This window comes from Camelus dromedarius, chromosome 23 (genome assembly GCF_036321535.1).
Source record: "Camelus dromedarius isolate mCamDro1 chromosome 23, mCamDro1.pat, whole genome shotgun sequence".
Taxonomy (NCBI): domain Eukaryota; kingdom Metazoa; phylum Chordata; class Mammalia; order Artiodactyla; family Camelidae; genus Camelus; species Camelus dromedarius.
In genome coordinates this window covers 22655899-22675471 of record NC_087458.1, presented here as the reverse complement: position 1 = coordinate 22675471, position 19573 = coordinate 22655899, and the positions used below count along the sequence as shown (strand labels likewise).

The window sequence follows — 19573 nt, the reverse complement described above, 5'->3', positions numbered from 1 at the left end:
TGGAAGAGTTCTGCCTCACTTGATTGTTCATTTAATACCTACCCCTCTCTCTCTCACTCACTCACTCACTCACACACACACACAGTCAAGCCAGATGTGCATTCACTTGTGTGTACACCAGTCAACCAGCTTCCCACACAGCCGTCCCCACCATCCATGGACACCCACGTCACACACAGAGCAATTAAAAAAAAATCCAGGTGGCCCAAGAGACTAATACTCTTTTCTCTCTCATTTTTCCCCTAAAAAAGGCCTTTTTAAAAATATATATTAAACCAGGTAAATTTTTACTCATACGTTCATGTGGCTGGAGCAGATTGACAAGAAAAACAATCACAAAACAAATATTTTGGGGTTTTTTTGTTTTTTTTTTAAAAAGAACATTTCCCTATACACGGTCTCTAACTTGACAGAGCTGCTGTCGTGGACCGAATGGGTGGTGCGGTTGGAAGAGGAACTCTGGCTGGACCACGGGGAACCTGGAACAAGCCAGGCCCCGAAACTGGGGAGGCCGAGGAAGCAAAGGGGCCACGGGAGGGGTGGGGAGCAGGGCTGGCTGCCTGCCCTGAGTGGTCCTCCGTGGGTGTCGCTTCTTGAGTTTCCCAAGGGAGCCGGCTCGGGGTGCAGTCAGAGTGTCCGGAGGGCTCAGAAGAGGCAGCGTACAAAAAGTAAGAACCAACGTGGGGAATCACGAAACAACACCATTTTAAGAAATCTGGTTAAAAAGAATACAAAAGTGACTCCACAGAGAGGGAGGCCGTGCTCCTGCCCCTCCCACTGCTGTTCCCTCTCGCTTTCCTGAATGGTAAGAATCACTTTTAAGGATTTGTTGGTTGCGCGGTTTGGCCGGTCCTGTTTTTGAATCTCTCCCTTGGCGCCTCTCCTTCAACTGCATTCATCTGGGAAAGCACCGGCGGTACAGATTCAAGGCTGCAGAGCTGTAGGGCTCCCCGTGTGAGTGTGTGTGCGCGCGCATGTGTGCACGAGCGTGGTGAGTGTGTGTATGTGTGCAGTGGCTGTTTCTCGCTCTCCTGCCTGCTTCAGTCCAAGCCCCGAGGTCCCGTCTGCTGGGCGCTGACAGTCTCAGGGGAGCACCCTGTTGGCACTAAGGTAAGGGCTTGGGTGATCTTTGCACCCCAGATTCCTGGATCCCTCCCTACCCAGCACTGGAGTGGGCCCCCAGTTAGCTACAGAGCTTGCCCGTCTCATACTCCACGGGGTTTGGCAGCTTGGAGTTGAAAGCCCTCAGGGAGGACTGGATCCTGCCCACCTCGTTGTTGGCCAGCTTGAGCCGATGCCGGAGCAGGCAGGAGAAGAGGTCGAGCCGGACCTTGCCCGGTGGAGACAGCTGGTTGACCCGGTCCCTAAGCTCTATGAGCTGCAAGAGGGCTGAGTCCTGGGAACCTTGGGTATACGGGTAGTCTAACTGGAGGATTAAGTCCCGGATGGCGTCCGGGTCAAAGGGCAGGCTGTAGCCAAAGACCTGTAAGGTGTTGATTTTCATGTAGCCCAGGTTCTTGGACGGATCGGTCATCTCCAGGGGCTCGTAGTAGATTGTCTCGTTGGAGCTGTCATCCAGGGACTTGATGCGGCTCCGTAGGTAAACATGAACTGTCTCGAAGAAGGTCTTCCACCTGTTTCCCAAGGTGATAGTCCAGTTTTGGCACTGGGCGGCCGCGTCCACGTTAGTCCTTTCCCAGTCGGGGAAGTCGCCCTCGTTCACGGGCATGAACCAGCTCTCGGAGTGGCTGCCCCCGAAGGGGTTGACGTAGATAGCCATGACGGGCTGCAGCGTGCTGTTCTTGGTGAGGCAGATCTGCAGGGACAAGGCCAGCATCACGTGCACCAGCCCGGGCTTGTATTTGTTGCTCTTCAGGGTGAGCAGCATGCGTTTCCTCCAGGACGGGTCGAACCAGCTGCCCAGGCGCATGTCGTTGCTGATGAAGATGGAGTGCACCTCGATGCGGCTGTCCCGCTTCTGCAGCAGGTACTTCAGCTCCAGGTCCTGCAGGTCCGTCTCCAGCCCCAGAAAGTTCTCCAGGGACTCGGCCACCTCTGGGCGGCACAGGCCCTGGGCAAGCACGTAGCCCGGGTTGCAGCTCCCGCAGCGTGTGCTGTTGTCCGGAGCGCAGTGGGCGCAGGCAGCCCCTTCCCCCAGGGCACACGGGATGGGGCCCTGGCAGGAAGACTGGTCGTAGGGGCAGGTGCAGCTGTGGCTCTGTTCCAGGAAGGTGCCAGGGAAGATGCTTTCTCCACAGTAGAGGAGGGACTGGATTCGGTTCCACCAGTAGGACAAGGACCTTGGGGAGCGGAGATAAAAATGAAGCAGAGTCATAGGAAGCCACACACTGCTGCTTCCCCGAGGGCGGCAGGGGGTTGACTAATAGACAGGGAAGGTGATGAGGAAGAGAAAACCCCCACGTTCTCTGAATGATGGCAACTCTACCGTACCACACTGGGATGACGGAGTAAGGCCTGGAACTTGGTGTCAGATGGATCAGCACTAGAAAGATTTGACATTGTCCTGAAACAGCTAGGCTCATCCCTGCCGAGTACCACCTTATTCAGAAGCCTACAGAAGCTCTCCAACAGCCTCCGTTTCTAATCTAGTTCTCAGCCTCCTAAATACCATCTTCCTAACCTTCCGAGGTCACGCCGACCTCTTTCCCACTTCATGGTCTCTGCCCTTTCTTTCTGCTTCCGTCACTCTTTGCCAACAACGGGGCTTTTCTGTGGCTGGCTCTCTCTGAAGATTTACATTTCAGCTCTTACGATACCCACCCCCCCAGAGGTCTCCTGTTGTGACTCCCCTGTCAAAAGGACCACCCAGTCTCTCTAGCACGTCGCCCTGCTTTGATGTGAGCCACAGCAGTGTTCAGCATCAAGGATGATTGTTTGCTTATTGTTTACTTGTTCAGAGGTGGCGTCCCTGCAAGCACGCTGAGAGCGCAGACATGGCATTCTTCACCGATATAATCTCAGAAGCTAGCGCTGTTCCTGGTGCCTGGTAAGCATTTACTAACTATCTTTTTTGGGGGGGGAAAAAGCACCTTTCTCCAAAGCCCTGGCTGGTCTGTCCTCTCTGCCCAGGCTCCCCCCATTACCTGTGCCATGGTGGGAGGGGCAGCTCCCCTCTGGGAACACTCCATCTCAACAGGTGCCAGTCCTCTTCCATCTCCTCCCGCACGATCTGGCCCAGACCCCCTTCTCTGAGGTGCTTTTTCCTCTCTGGCCTTTGATTTATGTCCCACCAACATGAATTTAAGTGGCTGCCACATAGAATTTTCTCATTTTTATGTTCCTGTATATTTATTGTATCTCCCCAATTAACAGATATTCCCCCACTGCTTGCTGTTAGGACCTACAGCGTGGACGTGATAAAATCTGTGCTGCATGCACGCGTGCGTGAGGGCCGAGGGCACGGGGCCTGCTCGCTTTCGCCCTGTGACTCTGAACAGTCACCTGGGGGAGCAACCCCCTGTGTGTATTTCTCATCACGTGCAATTGGTGTCTGAGCTGCCACTCCACCCCTTTCTTTCCTAAAAGACTGATCACAATGGAAGTGAGTGAGTGAGAATGAGAGGATTAGGAGGATAACGTTGGAATCTACTGTAATTTATGTGGAAGTCAAGTTAGCCTCCCTCTCCCGTTTGTTTTCCTCTCTCACTTCAGACACAGCTCAGAGTGGAGGATGGCACATAGGCGGGTGGAGACGACCGGGGGCTCTCAGAGGCCCCAGGTCCCCAGCGGCCGTGGTGGGCAGCGGGGCGGGGGCTCACCTCTCCTTGGGCAGGCGGAAGCGGGGCTGCCGGTGACAACGCTTGCACAGGGTGAAGAGCCGGCGGACCAGCCGGTGGGTCTTCTTGAACAGCACTTTCAGGCTGGCTCCCAGCTGCTGGTAGCGGTGCTGGAGGCTGGCGTCCATGGCCCAGAACTGGGAAATGGCCGTGGAGTTGAGGAACCTGTCATCCGGCAGCCTCTTCAGTAGGGCCTGGAATTCCTCTGATGGGCAGAGACAGGAGGGCTGAGCCGGGGGGGGGGGGGGGCATGCGGACCCGGGGAAGGCAGGAGCGCCCTCCCCAGGCCCGCCCGCCCTCCAGTCACTGTGTGAGGGAGGCGGCTCCACGTCCACTCTCCCTTTATTCATTTCTTTTAAAACAGCTTTACTGAGAAATGACTGACACACCGTAAGCTACGGCTCCGGGATTCTTAACCATCCTTTCTGTCTCTGATATGCTTATGAATTTCAAAACACATCTCTGTCACCACCCACAGGGCCAATGATCTCTTGGGACACATGTCTCTTGACCTTTGCACCTCCTTGTAAGTCATTCACGATCCTCAGTGACACCACAGCACCCTTAGGGAAGGTGTGAGGCACTGGTGAAGGGAAGAGCACACAGTACTGGCAAATCAGGACACAGAAGACTGAGCACCCGGCTCAGAAGTCGTCTTGGAGACCAGCCTCTCCCCTCCACATCCTTCTCTCTGACTCTAGGACACCCTTCCTCTCTTTTGAGATTGACCTCTTGGCCAGATACCTGTTCTTTCTTAAAGCTGATCCAGAAGCAATGTGCCTTCTGGTTCTCAGTTCCTACTGCAAGTCTGACTTCTTTTCAGACATCCCTCTATACAGCATGTTTTCTGAACTCATGATCAGATCTCTGTCCATGAATCTGGAATCTGCTTTCTCTTGGGACCTGCAGCCATCCGGTCTCCTAGTGGGGGTGGGTCCAGATAGCCCTCCTCCCCCCCCTTACAGTAATTCGTAGTACTGAAAGCCCAAAGTCATTTCCCCGTGATCGAGCGTTACCTGACCCATCCTACCCCCACTAGTCTGATGCAGCAGGGGGCCTGGGAGGTGGCACGTTCCTCCGCTACCAAATGCCTCTTCTAGGGCTGGAGGTGGCAATGCCTGGGGTCTCGGCTGGTTCTGATTCCTCAAGCACCTGGTTCTTCATCCCCCACCCAGATGACTGGAGAACCATGCCTAGTAATGACATTAACCACTAGCATGGTAACAGCCAGCAGGGCTCAGTTCATTTTATACAACATGTCCGTGTACAGATGAGCACACAGAATAACAATGTAAACTCCCATCTGCCCACCACAAAGATTTTTGCCATATTGGATTCAGATTTTTTTTTTTAAAGAAATAAGGCAAAGCAACTATACTTGAAGGGCGTAAACTTCCCCTTCATCTTTATCTAGATGTTACTCTCTTGTTTTCTTTTTTCTTATTGTATATTTTTTAAATGTTTTCTACAAATATGTCCACAATAATATTAAGTATTGGCTAGTATGTTTTTAAACATCACATAATGATGTACAAAATATGTATTACATTTAATAAATTATATTATAGTATTAGATATATTCATATAATATTTATATGTATATAATACATAACCTTTTTCATTTGCTTTGTCTTATCCAACAGTAAGGGTTTTTGAGGTATAGCCACATATTTAGCATTCATTTAGTACTGAGATACATGACTATACCACGTAGAGGTCTTTATACTGTAATTTTATCTACACTGTCCCATATGAGCCATCCATCCACTCATTATGATCATTTTCCCTCATTTACAGATGAAGAAAGAGGCACTGAGAAGGTGTACGGCTAAATCAAGGTCGTAAAACTGGTCCGTAAGAGAGTGTTTTAGATGATGTAACAAAACGTCACACACTGGTGGCTTAGAAACAACAGATGTGTATCTCTAGAGGCTAGAGGTTCTGGATGCCAGTAGTCAGGGTCTGGTGAAGGCCCTCTTCTGGGTGGCAGGCGGCCGAATTCTTGCTGCGTGCTCCTCATATGGTGGAAGGGGTAAAGGAGCTCCCTGAGACCTCTTTCATAGGAGCACCAATCCCATTCATGAGGGCTCTGCTCTCGTGTCCTAATCACCTCCTAATACCATCACCTTGGACATTAGATTTTCAACATGTGAACTGGGTGGGGGACACAAGCATTCAAACCATAATACAGAGCCAACACTCAAAACACGTCCTCTGAACCTAAGTGTCAAGGTGACACTGATCTCTGTTACACCTGCAATAAGCAATAACAAGCATGTACTAGGCACCTCCTAGAAACACGCTGTACTCCATTCATTCATTCACCAAATACTCACTGTGCCCCTTATGTGCAGGCACTGTGGAATCTGCAACAAGACAGACAAGGCCTGTGCCCTCAACTTTACGTACCTTAGCTTATTAAGTCCTTGAAACACATCTCTTGGGTAGGTATTAGGTCTGTTTGCATATACAACAAAAGATGACTTGAGACCTGCGGTGGCGATACATAACCTGCTGGAGGTCACAGAGCAGTTGTTCCCCGTGTTCCTATCCTGCACCTACCTCACAGCCACTTCCCATCAACAGGGGGAATATCTGGGTCAGCCGACTGCTCACCTGACTCCTCAAACTGCCGGCTGTGCGTCGCCCAGGAGTCCTGGATCTGCAGCAGGCTGTCCTCCATGGCCTGGATGTCGGCGTCGGGACAGTTGCACTGCGGGAAGGTGGGGCTGCACTCGCACCAGCAGTCATTCTCCCTGCAGACGAGCTCACCCTCGGAGCTGCACGTGATGTAGCTGAGCGCCGCGGCCACGAAGCGCTCCCGCAGGTACTCGGGCAGCAGCACCTGCAGGCCTGAGGGGAGGGCGCGTCAGGGAACTGCCCGGCAGGGGACCAGTGGGGACTCAGTTTCCCACACCCACAGCTGCTGGGGCCCTGCCTGGGGTTCTGCCGACTTGTGCATCCTGGGCCCAAGAATGGCCACCCCGGGGCCTGATCCTGCTGAGCTGGTTGGGACGGAGGGTTACTGCTGCCCCCATGAGATGGGGAACCTCAGAGCTTAAGGCTTAGTTGAACCCTTCACATCAGCCAAACTGAGAGCGTGCGTGACATGTGAATGGGCTTACCGGCTACACATCAGCATTTCTAGGATGGGATGGGATGACATTTCAGATAAAAGAAGAGCTTATAGCCCTCGTGGGGGAAGAATCAAAGCCTGATGGGCTTTTTGCTCCGCCTCTAATAGCCATCCTATTTCTGGCTTCTCCAAGATTAGCAGCAGGCCTCCCAACTGAACGCTGACCCTCGTGGGCCTCCTGCCTTAGCCCTGATGACCAAGGAGGCTGCCCGCCGTAGGAGGCAGGGACAGGTGTTGTGGGTATGCAGTGGCCAGGCACTACACCAAGTCCTTCCCATATACGACTGCAAGGGCCACTTGTGGTCATACTGAGGCTCTTACAGGTGAGAAAGTCCAAGCCCAGTGACCACAGTGACCTGCCCAAGTCACAGTACTAGTAATGTGACCTTGGTGTCAGACCCTCCCCTTGTCCCCTTGGGTCATCTCATGTAACTGGGACTGCCTGCCTGTCTCATGATTTAACTCTTAAGGAGATCTGAAAGTAGGATGGTGGTGGACACCCCAAGATCAGTCAAGCCTGGAGAGGGAAAAATGTGTCTCAGCTCTCTCTTCTAATTCGCTGCTTCTGGTCATGTTTATATTCCACTGAATTGCTCTAAGCTTCCAGTTTCCTACCCATCTGGAGTAGATGTTGGTTTACCAGCAGCAGAATATACTCCGAGTTGGCTTCAAGCCACACGAGGTGGCTGCTGGAAGCATATCAAGAGATAAATGAAGGACAGACGTGCCTTTGGGTGCAGCTTGGCCAGGTCTGAGGTCAGACCTGCAGGAGGCTCCCCCTGTAGGGCCACTGGGAGACACTGTGCCAGGCGAGTGAGGGACACAAGGACTTCTGGATACAGTGTGCTCCCCTTTCATCAGATGTCTGCCAGCCCTTTATTGTCACACCCTTGACCTTGTCCTTGGCAGGAAATCAGGGAGCCCAAGGAACATCTCCCAGTCTCAGCAGACCTCAAAATAGAACTTAGAGCTGTGGCTGCAGTAGATGTGTGCTGTGCTTGTTTGAGATCTACCTCCTATTCTGAACTGCTCCTAAATTTTCCTCTTTTAACGCTGTGGCCGCCAGGGCCCTCGAGCTGTCCCCCCCCACACGCACACACCCTGGCCACATTCGCTTGCATTCCATACTCATCCCCCTGCAAGTCCTTTCTTTTCACCTCCCCCATTATCTCCCTCCTCCTCACCATAACATTTCCTCTTGCTATAAAATAAGTGCCCCGAGCAATGTCTGCATGAGTGATGGGCTATAAAATTAAACGCTATAAACTATTCCAAATGAACCACCAGACACTCTGAACTTCACTCATCGCTAATTTCCAGACACAAAGCCAGCCCATCCAGGGACGCGGGGGAAGAGGGGTGCTAACTGCCCTGGGTGGCTTTCAGTGAAGGATTCTTTTCATCCTTTTGATTATTATATATTCCTTCATTCCTAAAGCACTGACCGATTGCGTCTGGCTCAGGTTGCCTGGAATTTGTAATCGTAGATCCTGGGTGAGGGCTATTGATTTTGTAATACCAAGACAATAATATCTGAAACAGAGTCCAATTCAGTTAGGCCTTAAGAAGAATGAACTCTTCCCACTGCCAAGCAGCTCTGTCTGAATCTGCTTGCAGAGCTCTGCCCCCGGGTGCTTGGGGGACAGAGAGCAGGAGCTGAATGCCACCCCTCGTCTCCCAGCCTCCAGACCTGCTGGCACTCCCATTCCTTCTGCATGTTAGGTCTCTGGTTGAAGCTCCCCTTCCTCTTAAACTCTTCTCCTGGCTTTGATCTCCCATGGAAGACTGCAGACCGGTAACAGAAGGTAGGGACCACTCTGCAAAGGCCAGCTGTCCCCAGCGTGTCCTTAGGATAAGGCAGAGGGTTCTTTGGGCAACACAGGAGATCACTGAACTAGGTCCAGGCATGAAGGTAGGACAGTGACAGAGGTCTCGGGACGGACTAGGAGGTGGGAGGATTTGGGTGGTGAGAAGCTTGAGCAATGGTCTAGGTGTAAAGTAAACCAGGTAAGATGTTTTCTCCAAAGAATGATAGGAAGTTATTGAGTACAGGTCCCCAAACGAGTGGTAGTGCTTGTCTTCAGCTTTTTCCTTTTGGTGAGCCAAGCTTTTTTGTTTTTTGTTTTTTTTAACCAGGTATGAAAAGCATATGAAAATCCTCACAGCAAAACTTACCAAGTAGCTGCACTTTGTTCTCCGGACTCTGGACCAGGACAGAGCTGACCGAGTCCAGGTTGTCGTAGTTGCTGCAGCCCAGGGGGCCGGTCCTGGTCTCTGTGACCTAGAGAAGGAGAGGCAGGGTGTGGGTTTAGATGATGAGCCAAGACGTCCCCTCTGCACGTCCACCTTCCGGTCAGTCAGCCGGTCTCAGGCTCTGTGTCCTGTCCTTGACCCGCCCAAGGAAGGGCACGTGTCTCCCTACCCTGGAAGCATGAAGTCACTTTTCCCCTTGTTCTAAGACAGCGGGTACCAGTGGCACAGGGCTGGCGGAAGCAGCTGTCCATAAGTGGAAGGTTTTCAGAGGAAGCCAAAGGGAATCTGTGTCTGGGGAGAGAAAACTCAGCGCAGGCAGAGGAAGCTGGACCCTCAAGCTGGAGTTCCCCCTCAACCTCCCCCAGAGGAAGACAGGAGGCCAGATACGGATGCTGTCAGCCGACTGGCGAGCCCAGCTGCATCTACTTGATGTGGTGCTCACAGGCTTTAGGGATCCCAAAGATGAAAAGCACTAGAGAAATATGAGTTATGAGTATTATTATTAATATTAAACATTCAAGTCCCACGTCGGCACTGAGCCGTCCTTAGAGAAAATCGGCCATGAGCTTACTACATATTTTAATAAGTGTATTAAATATACATAAACTCTTACAGCTATGTAATATTCCAAAACACCGTAGAGTCATTTAAAAATATTATAAAGTTGGCCTATCAGTTTTTCCCTGATGTTTAAAGTATAAGATGAAAAATGGGGCGCTTTAAATGCCCTGAAATAATTATGTACTAAGAATGATGGGGACCTGAGGCCCTTTCTTCTCAGGATCTCCGAAGGCTTTGCCAACAATCAATCAACCAATCAGTGAGTACTTACTGAGCAGCCACTGTTCAATTCCATCCAATTTATCAAACATTCCCAGAGTGCCTTTCTCGGAGTTCTTCAGGAAGTCTGCCCTGACACCTCTGACCTTCTCTCCTAGCTCCAGGCACCTCTGCTCCGCAGCAAGCACACGCTCCCCAGTGTTCCATCCTTTTCTGCGAGTATCTGGTTCAAGCCTGGGTCCTCCGCACCCTAAGGGCTCCACAGAGGTAAGCTCCTAGTTACTTTGCTCATCATGATGTCAACAGCAATTAACAGTGTCTGGCACACGGTAGGTACTCACTAAATTAGAGAATGTATGATGGATCTGCTCCAGGGCTTGCAGGGTGGAGAGGTGGGCAGAAAGACGTGCAGGTTATGGAGTGAGCCCCCCAGGGGGTGTGCCCCACCTGGGGGGGAGGCAGGTGCGTACACAGCTGACCGATACGCATCCACACTGAGCAGAAGCAACGGGTCATAATGAGCCCCGAGGAAGGCACAGCTCTAAAGAAGGGAAGATGTTGCGGAGGAGACACCAACTGGGTTGGTCCTTAAAGATGAGTAGAAAGTAAGAGAAGAGAGGGAAAGATCTCTGAGAAGAGGAAGGGGCAGCATGATTTCCGAGGAAGGGGCAGCATGATTTCCGACACATGGGCTTGAAAGCGTGTCGTGTGTGCGTCTGCTACCCGGCTGGGCTAGTCATCATGGTAAATACCAAAGTGTAAGCAACACTTTAAAGAGAATTTAGCAGACTTCGTTTTTCAAAATACACACGGAACAGAGTAATTAAGTGCAAGACGCTGTAGTACTGACTAATAATACGGGAAAGAGAGAGACAGGAGAGATCCTTCTAGCTGAAAGTAGTCAGAGAAGGCTTCTTGGAGAAGGTAACCCATAAATTGGCCTTGAGGGATGAGTAGGGATGGGGTGGAGAGAGGGGGGATTGGGGTAAAAAGAGGTGATGGCAGCAGAAGACCGAGGGGCAGCAGAACACCCAGTGCGTGAGAAGCAGCAAGACCCAGCCGGGAGGAGGAGCGGGACCAAGGCCACGACAGGCAGGAACAACTTCGCCACCGTTTCCAAGTTAATCCCATTAACTTCCTCCAACATCATCCCATTTAACTTTTGCGTTAACTCGGAGACAAATCTCGCTACTATCACTCTTCAAAGAAAACCCAGGTTCAGGGAGTTACAGCGGCCTGAGACCACAGAGCTGCTGAGTGGCTAAAACAGGGTTTTGACTATCGAGTTCTCAGACTCCAGTTCAAAGCCCCCTATGTCTCCCGTGAGGACACGTCAAAGGGCTGCCGAAAGTTAAAATGAGTTCAACCCATTTCAGTGACATCACTCTAAAGACAAATGTGAACAGACCAGTTCATCCAGAATATTTTTGTGATCTGCCCTCTCCTGAGTACGCACACATGGGGCAGGACACGCTGTATAGACTTGAGACATTGTGATCCTTGTATTAAAGGTGAGGAAACCAAGGCCAGAGAGGTTAAATGATTTCTTTGAGGTCACACAGCTAGTCACCCGCCAGGCTAGGTTTCATCTGACTCATTCATTCGTTCTTTCACGCATTCATTCATTTAGGACACATTCACGGAGAATCCCAAACTCACAGTAAGACACAGTCACGGCCACCGGGAGTTCACAGACAAGCGGAAACATGTTTCTGTAAGCCTGGTGGTACACGTGGGCCCGCCCCCCTCCACGGGTGGGCACTAGGTGCTGAGTGATAGCTCCATACTGAGTGAGTGGGTGGCTGGCTGGTTGTCAGACTGCAGAGGGAAGGCAGAGCTAGGCTGATTTCGAGGTAAAGTCTTTATCTATACGGCGTAAACATCCCTGCAGGAAGAGCTGTGGCCAAGACTACTAGCCCAGCCGTTCTGGGGAAGCCGGCCCCTCTTGGGATGGGGCGGGCTGAAGGGCAGAATGGGGTGGTGAGCGTGGTGTTTGGGTGTTCCCACCTCCAGGTAAACTGGCCACCACACCGTCCTGCACTGGCTTTTCTATCCACCCCTCCTGAGTTGGTCACGCCCAGCATCAGGTCCAGGCAGGGAGAGAGCTACGTGCCTTATGCAGAAGCAGGGCGACTTCCAAGGGGGCCTGCTCCGCCTTTATCCCACCACTGTCCCTACCGAGCGACCACTGATCCATCTGCTTCCCCCACCGCCACCATCTTGTTCAGCAAGTGAGTAGCTTCACTTTGTTAATCGGGGTGCAAGGATGGGGAGGAGGAAGAGACAAAGACCATGATCCCCGGCTCATTCCCTGGTGGAGGGAAGGATTCAAGCCAGATCACCATGAGTGACGAAGGCTCATCCAGGTTTTACTAGATCCCAAAGCCACTGCCCTCTCCACTGCTCTTCTGCCCTGAGCCACCTTGTCCTCCCTAGAGGCAGGAGGAAGGGAGTTGGAGAGGCTCCTGTTGCAGATGCTGTCTGAGCGCTGACTTGATGCGCAGAGTGGGCTAAGGACCCCCTCCCTCCTGCCCCCCATGCAGTGAAAGTCCCGGAGTGTCTGGCAGTTTGGTCCAGAGAGCCCTGTGCCTCTGGAGAAGAGGCAGGCAGCTTCGGCAGATTATAAAGAGGGCCCACAGAGGTGATGGAAAGTGCAGTTCACTCAGGCATGCAATCAAAGAGCATCTCAGATAAGCTTTCAGAAAGAGAAAATAATTGTGTGCTAATTGGTCTGTTGACAGAGACCGTCCTGCCTTCAGAAAGCCCTGATGGATCTCAGGTTCATTAGCACAGCCAATTTTCCATAAATACCGGATTGTGCAAACCTTCATTCCGGTGCACCCGCTTCCCTGTCCCTGCCCTTCACTTCCTGGCTGCTCCTGTCCTACTCAGGCGGTTAGGGTAGGGGGGTGGTACCTACAAAGCTAAGTGCAGGTAAAATGGGCTTCTAATTGTGAGCGATAGGGCCGGTCAGGAGAGCAAGGCTGACAGACAGGGTGTGTGATTCAAAGAGCTGCAAATTGAATCCCAGGCTGCTGCAGTGAGGAATCTGGACAAGTCGCTTTAAGGATGCTTTGCTTTGTGAAAACCACGCCCTTTTGCCCTCCTGTAGTGCACATGAACTTTTGCCCGGGCTCATTTCAGGCGGCTTAGGAGCTCTCTAACCCTCCCTACCAAGTCCTTCCTCAGCCTTCAGTTACATACACCCCTCCCCTCCTTCAGGGCTCTGATCCCTTCCCTAGTATAATGCACAGGATGAATGTGCACTCAGCCCTTTACAGTTTGCAGTGTTTCCATGTGAGCTGTATCATTTGGCGTCACCCCCAAACCTATGACACAGAGTCAGGGGTGACAGTCAAATACGTATCAGCAGGTACAGGGTGAGCTGACTAACCAGAAGAAGTACCAACCACGGTGCCAAAGCCGGGTCCTGACGGCCTCCCGAGGTGCGTAAGTCCTTTGGTTACTGTGGGGGGAGGTCCAGGGGTTCCAGGGGAGGGGTGAAGGCGGTCCACCAGCTGGTGTGGAAGTGTTTTGATATTTTAACCACTGATGCAGCCTTATCAGCTGAATGTAAGCCCATTCGTGGAGTTCAATAACTTCTCAAGGTCATAGACATAGGTTAGAATCAAGGCTGAAACCCAATTCCAGTTCTCACTTGAGTAAGTTGAGTAAGTTTGTTTCCCACTAAACCAGGTAGCCTGTCTATCAGGCATTTTACTGAGTGTCTCACCATGTGCCAGATATGGTGAAGGGACCTGGAACGGTACGCGTGCAACAGAGTCCCCACTGCTCCAAGCCCCCCTGCTGTGTGTGGGGAGGTGGACACGGTCACACCTGCTCAGAGAAATGAAAGGGCAGATATGCTTGAGGCTCTCCTTCACCAAGGCTGAGCAGGTGAGCAGAGCCCCTCGCCCCCACCTACCTCCATGCAGAGTAATGACAGCGCTGGAAGCCAGCTTGGCCACCGCGAAGCCATGTGCAGCAGAGGGGGTAGGCGACGGGCGCTGTGGCACCAGCAGAAGAGTGTTAGCGAGCAGGGATGTGCAGCAGGGCGCCCCTGCTATACGGACAGACGTGGCTTTGAGTTCCGGGCCACCTCGCCCTCTCCCTCCCACAGACCTTGCTAGAGAGGTGAGTCCAGTAAGGCCACGGTCGAGATTACATAACCCCTACCCTCTGTGTTGCACTAAGGCGGATGCAGAACCAGGTTTTTTTTCTCCAGGGAATTTAGAATTGATACTGAGAAAAAAAATTTAAGAGGGGACAATGGACACTTACACAATTCAGAATAAATAATTATCAAGCACCTACTCTGTACAAGGAACTGAGGATAACTACAATGAACAAGAGAGGGGGTCCCTGTCCTGAAGGCACTGGCTGATATGAAACACAAAGATAATGTTCAGTCAGGGTCAGAGTCAGCTCCGAAGTGAGGCAAAGCTAAATGGAAGCTGAAGTCACTGGGATACAGCCAGCCTAGAATAAACAGAGGAAAGAACTTGAACAAGAGAAGCAGGTAGAGATGAAGAAGTAGAGACGTGTGTTCCAACAAGAAACAGAGTAACCTGGGAGTGTTACCGTCCTTCACAAGGTCCATGAGTCTGGACTGGATTTAGCATCTCATTCTTGGAGGTCCTTGATGCTTCTCACCAGAGTCCTCTTCATCTTAATCTTGATGCGCAAGCTACCTTGTTTCTTTCAACTAAACACACTTATATGCCCTTGCACACACACTGAGATGAGCCTAAATCCATGGAAAAGTGGGGTCAGTGACTCATTCATTCATTCAACAAACCTTTACTCATTACCCATCACATAGCACATTCTGTTCTCTTACTGGGAACCAGAGATGCCTAAGACCCAGTCCCTCCCACAAAGACCTCATAGTCTCTGAGGTCGTCAGATTAGCTAATGATCTCAGTTCAAATGATAATCCCTGTGAAGGAGGCACGTGCTTGAAGCACCGAATAGGGGCATTTAACTACCTTGGGAATCCGATAAGGCTTCACCAAAGAGTCACCTTTTTGAGCCGAGTAAAGAAGGGCTAGGAAGAGTTATTCAGGTCAACAGACAAGCACTAGAAGCAAAACACACAGCAGGTGCCAGGGAAGGGAGACACAAGAGCATGGCATATGTGAATAAAGACTCGTAGGTAGCTAGACTGGGGTTCCATGTCTGTAAACAATAAGTGAAGGGCTGAGAGGGAACGCAGGGCTCGAGAAGAGTGTAAAAGGATTGTTTGGAGCTGAAACTAAAAAGGCAGCAGGGATAGATCGTCAATGGCCTCCTTGTTTTGCTAAGAAGAGGAGGAATGATCCCTTTTCAAGCTCCAGCTCTGTGGTGGCTCATGATTTCTGTATATTTTCTTATTTCATCTTCACAGAAATCCTTCAAGGTAGAAGTTACTCTAATTTTTCAATAGTTCTAAGAAGGAGCCAACAGGGGTTCAGAGAAGTTGGGTGACTTGTTCAGAGCCTGGCCATGAGCAGTGGCAGAGCTCAGACCCGGGTCCGAGCCTGTGTTGTTTCTACTGCGTCCCCTGCCACCCTGGACAGTCGGGAGCCACTGAAGGATTTTAAGCGGGGGGATGATACGATATGATGGCTTGCACTCATGCAAGCCGCACAGGGGGTGAGCCAGGGAGCAGAGCTGAGCATGCAGACAGGAAGACTAGTTATGCAAGAAAACCAGGTACGAGTTGAAGATACATGTGAGGGAGTGATGTTAGTGATGGCTCAGGGGATCTAAGTTAGGCAAAGAGGAAAAGGAGGTCACGGAGGAGTGACGGAAAGTGAAAAGTAAGATGGTCAGGTCAAAGGGGCGTTAATGGGACCGTGGACTTGGTGATCCCAGCCTACCTTTCATGTATGCATAAGACCAAATCTTCAACTTTGACATAGCCCACAAGAGGACACAAGGGGTTTCCACAGAGTTCTGTCTTCTTGGTAAAGCCCCCTCTATGCTTCTATGGCCCTTCCATCATCTTAAGCTGCCTAAGATACCAGCCTCCCAAATGGACCCTAAATCCACATGAACTTCAGTCTTCCTCCTCTCTCAGGCTCTCACTCCAGACACCGGACATTCCCGAACCTGACCCCTTCTCTTCAGTTAACCTCCACTGTGCTCAATGAGTCTCACGTTCGGTCTGCAGCAAAAATATCTATCACCTCGATCTCTTCTCAAGTGTCTGCCTCACCTTTCTGCTCTAACCACAACCCAGCAGATCTGGAGGACATGGTCCCCCTGCAGTCTTCTCTAGTTGCGGCTGTCTGCTTTTCCACACCTCACACCCCTGGGAGCCCAAGGGAGGAGGTGGGTCTGCCATTGTGACCCTGAACGCTGTGCCTCCTTCCTCTCGAAGCATCTCTGGCTCCTTTGAAGTAGAACCATCAGGACGCTGTCCCGCACTGCCCCTCCATGTTGCAGTCTAGTTCTCTTGTTACTCTCCCTTACTTATTGAGGATATTCAGTCTTTAGCTTGCTTTCCTCCATCTTTCTTACCACCACCAGGTCTGTATCATTCCTGCTGACTTCAGCACCCATACAGGTAATCCTTTCATCCCCTGGCCCCCTCACCTCCTCATCTTCTCCTCCAACCCCATCTTAGCCACCCACACCCATGGCTGTGCCCCAGAACCTGACTTTTGTTGGTAAGTGCACTCCCTCTTTAATCTCAATATATTAAGCATCACACACTTGCACCTCCTTTAGTCTCTTCCCACTAACAAGTCATCAAAACAACTTAGTCTTCCAGTCTTTGGACCTGGCCAACTTTTCACTTTCTGTCATCCCTTAATGGTCTCAACTCCCTTGATCCATCACTGTCATCACTCCTTTCTATATCCACTCCCTTGTCTATTTTTTCTTTCATCTTGTACACACACACACACACCCATCTTGGTTAGATCCAACTCTCCATCTATTCCATGCCTGCCTGAATACAAAGAGCTGAATGTAGCTGATGAAACTCACAACTCTGCTGACTGGCCTCATGTTAACAGCAATGACCGTGAGTCTCAAAGGGGCCCTCAGTGATGCCCAACATTCCCCTGCATTTATCCAGCCAACTGATACACTTCACTCTCTGAAAAGCCCACTTCCTCCATCCTTTTCTCAACAACCCCTTCTTCCTTTTAGCCACAGACTTGGCTTGTCTCATCAAGGAAATGGAACCAATCAGAAGAGAAGGTCCGCATTCCCCCACTGCTGCATCCCCCATCCCGCTGCATCTGTGCGTGGGTGCTCCGTACCGCCTCCTGCTACACAGGATGACGTGTTTATGTTCAAGCACGGAACGTCAACCTCTCTCACATCCTCGATTGCTTCTGCAATTATCTCCTGTCTCTCCCGCATCATCACTTTGCCCTGCTCTGCGGAATCATTTCAATGAACAAACCAATACCCTGGAATATCCCCATTTTAAAAACACAAACACCAACTCCCTTGAACTCCCCCCCCCCATCACTCTCCAGCTCTCACCTATTTTTCAACTTTTTGAAACAGCAAAACCTTTAAAGGATTGTTTCTCCTCCTCTGATTCGTCAGTTTGCTCTGTCTCTCCCTCTCTCTCTCTTGCACCTTCTCCACTCAGCCTTTTGTACCCTTCACGCCACTGAAACTGCTCTTATCGGGGCTGCTGGTTCCTCTCCATGTTGTCAAGTTGACGGTCAGCTCTCAGTCTGACTGCTCCACAGCACTGAACACAGCCACCTGCTCCTTCTTTCGTGAGACACTTCCTTCACATGCCTTGGGGATCTGGCTTTGGTTCTCTTCATACCTTTCTGCTGTGTCTCAGCCTCCTTTGTTGAAGCTGCCTCCTTCGGCCCATCTCTGAATATTGATGTGATTCACAACTCTAAGCCCAAGGGCCACTTTATTAGCTGTATTCGTGCCTCGAGCGAGCTCATCCATCCTTTCCCACAGTTCTAAATACCAACCACATGTGGGTGTACATATGTCTGCCACATTTATATCTCCAGTCCTGACCTTTCTCTTAACTAACTTCTATCTAACTGCTGGTTAGAGATCTCTGATCTCTGGTTGGATACCCTACAGGAATGTCAAACCCAATATGTCTAAAACCAAATACTTGATTCATTTTTTTTTCAGATTTGCACCTTCCCACAGTGTCATCCTTCTCAGTTAATGAAATCACCATTCATCTGGCCCAAGATCTTGCTCTTAATCCTGACTCTTTTCTTCCAGTTTATTAGCTAACTCTGCGTGCTCTACCATCAGAGGACAACCTGAACCGGCGAGCAACCAGTACCTCCCGTAACACCAGCGTGGTCCCAGCCACCACTGTCTCACCTTGACCACGGCAAGAGTTCCTGCATTGGTCTCCGGGACCCCTTGTTCTCCTGTCTTCCCGAATCAGTAAATCCCTCAACACCTGGCCCCGTAACCACTGCAGCCTCAGCTCCCCCCTCACCCCTCGTTTGATTCCACTCCAGCTACGCTCGAGGTGTTCCTGGATCAGACCAAACACGCTCCCACCGCAGGGCAACGGTACTTGCCTCCCCTCTGTCTACAACGCGCTAGCTCAAGATACCCACGGGGTTCACCCCCTCCTTTCATTCGGATCTCTGTCTGGTCTCCCCTCAAGTACTATGTCCCCATCACCCCCTATCCTCTTCCCCGACTTCATTTCTTTATACCATTAATCCCACCTGACATTACATATGTATTTCATTGTGTCTCCCCCACTAGAATTTTAGCTTCCCAGGGGAAGGAACTTTATATGTTTTGTTCACACTTGGATTCTCACTACCCAGAACAGTACTTGACTCATGCTGGGCATTCAGTAAATATTTACTGAATGACTAAATGAACAAAACTTCCTTGTGACTCTTGGATGGGATAAAAGCAGGATATGAGACAAGGTGGACCTTAGCATCCAAACTTCAGATTTTCCTCCTAACTTTAGGAGGAGAATATCCAGCATTCTCAAGCACCTTTACTAGTATTCTCCTCCCTAAAAAAATGACCTTTCCTAGAAATGTAGATATAAGGAGAGAAGATGGGATGGAGGTTATAGTTAATACAGTTAAAGTAACTGTTGATCTTTCCCAAACATACATGGACTCATGTCACTCCTCTGCTTGTCTTCCATGGCACTTTGACTTATATTAAAATTCCTTATCATAACCATGTAATCTGGCTCCAGCCTACTTCTGAACTGCATCATGTACCAGCATCTCACCTCCCCGCAGTCACAGCAGCCTTCTCTGGGTTCTACCAAGGCACCGCACTGGTTCCTGCCTCAGGGCCTTAGCACTTGCTGTTCCCTCGGCTCTACACGCATCTGGGCTTCTAATCATTCAGATCTCAGCCTTAAACTCTAAACCCAAAGTGCCCTCCCTCAACCAGTCTGGCTAACACCAGCTGCTGCCCTCTCTCACCCCTGGGAGTCCATACGTTTGACTCAGTCTTTTCCTTATGTCATTACCTGAGATTACTTTGCTGATTTTCACTTATTACCTTCATTCCTCACTAGAATGTAACCTCCAGAGAGCAGGGATCTTGTCTACCTTTCCCCACAGTCCCTCGGCCACAGCCTGCCTTCGGGCAGATGCCACATGACTATTTGCTGCAGAAATGAAGA

At 50.7% G+C, this 19573-nt stretch overlaps 1 protein-coding gene and 1 long non-coding RNA gene across 3 annotated transcripts in view; one reads left to right on the top strand and one right to left on the bottom strand.

Annotated features, from left to right (window-relative positions):
- Positions 1–311: 311 nt before the first annotated feature.
- Positions 312–19573, bottom strand: part of BRINP2 (BMP/retinoic acid inducible neural specific 2) — a 108052-nt gene continuing 88790 nt past the window's right edge. Inside the window, exons 5-8 of the mRNA XM_031435720.2 lie at positions 9109–9214; positions 6414–6650; positions 3780–4002; positions 312–2300 (exon numbers count right to left, since the gene is read on the bottom strand). Of these exons, the coding sequence (XP_031291580.2) occupies positions 1184–2300; positions 3780–4002; positions 6414–6650; positions 9109–9214 (1683 nt within the window). The 3' untranslated portion in view covers positions 312–1183. The remainder of the gene's footprint in view (positions 2301–3779; positions 4003–6413; positions 6651–9108; positions 9215–19573) is intronic.
- LOC105099967 (uncharacterized) lies at positions 1882–19416 on the top strand. 2 transcript variants are annotated; one of them, XR_010377560.1, is made up of 7 exons: positions 1882–1987; positions 2919–3007; positions 6384–6624; positions 10125–10233; positions 11980–12197; positions 13340–13412; positions 18175–19416. It is a non-coding gene; the product is annotated as an uncharacterized LOC105099967 (long non-coding RNA). The 2 variants fall into 2 exon arrangements; XR_838138.3 differs by having other exon boundaries at positions 13337–13412.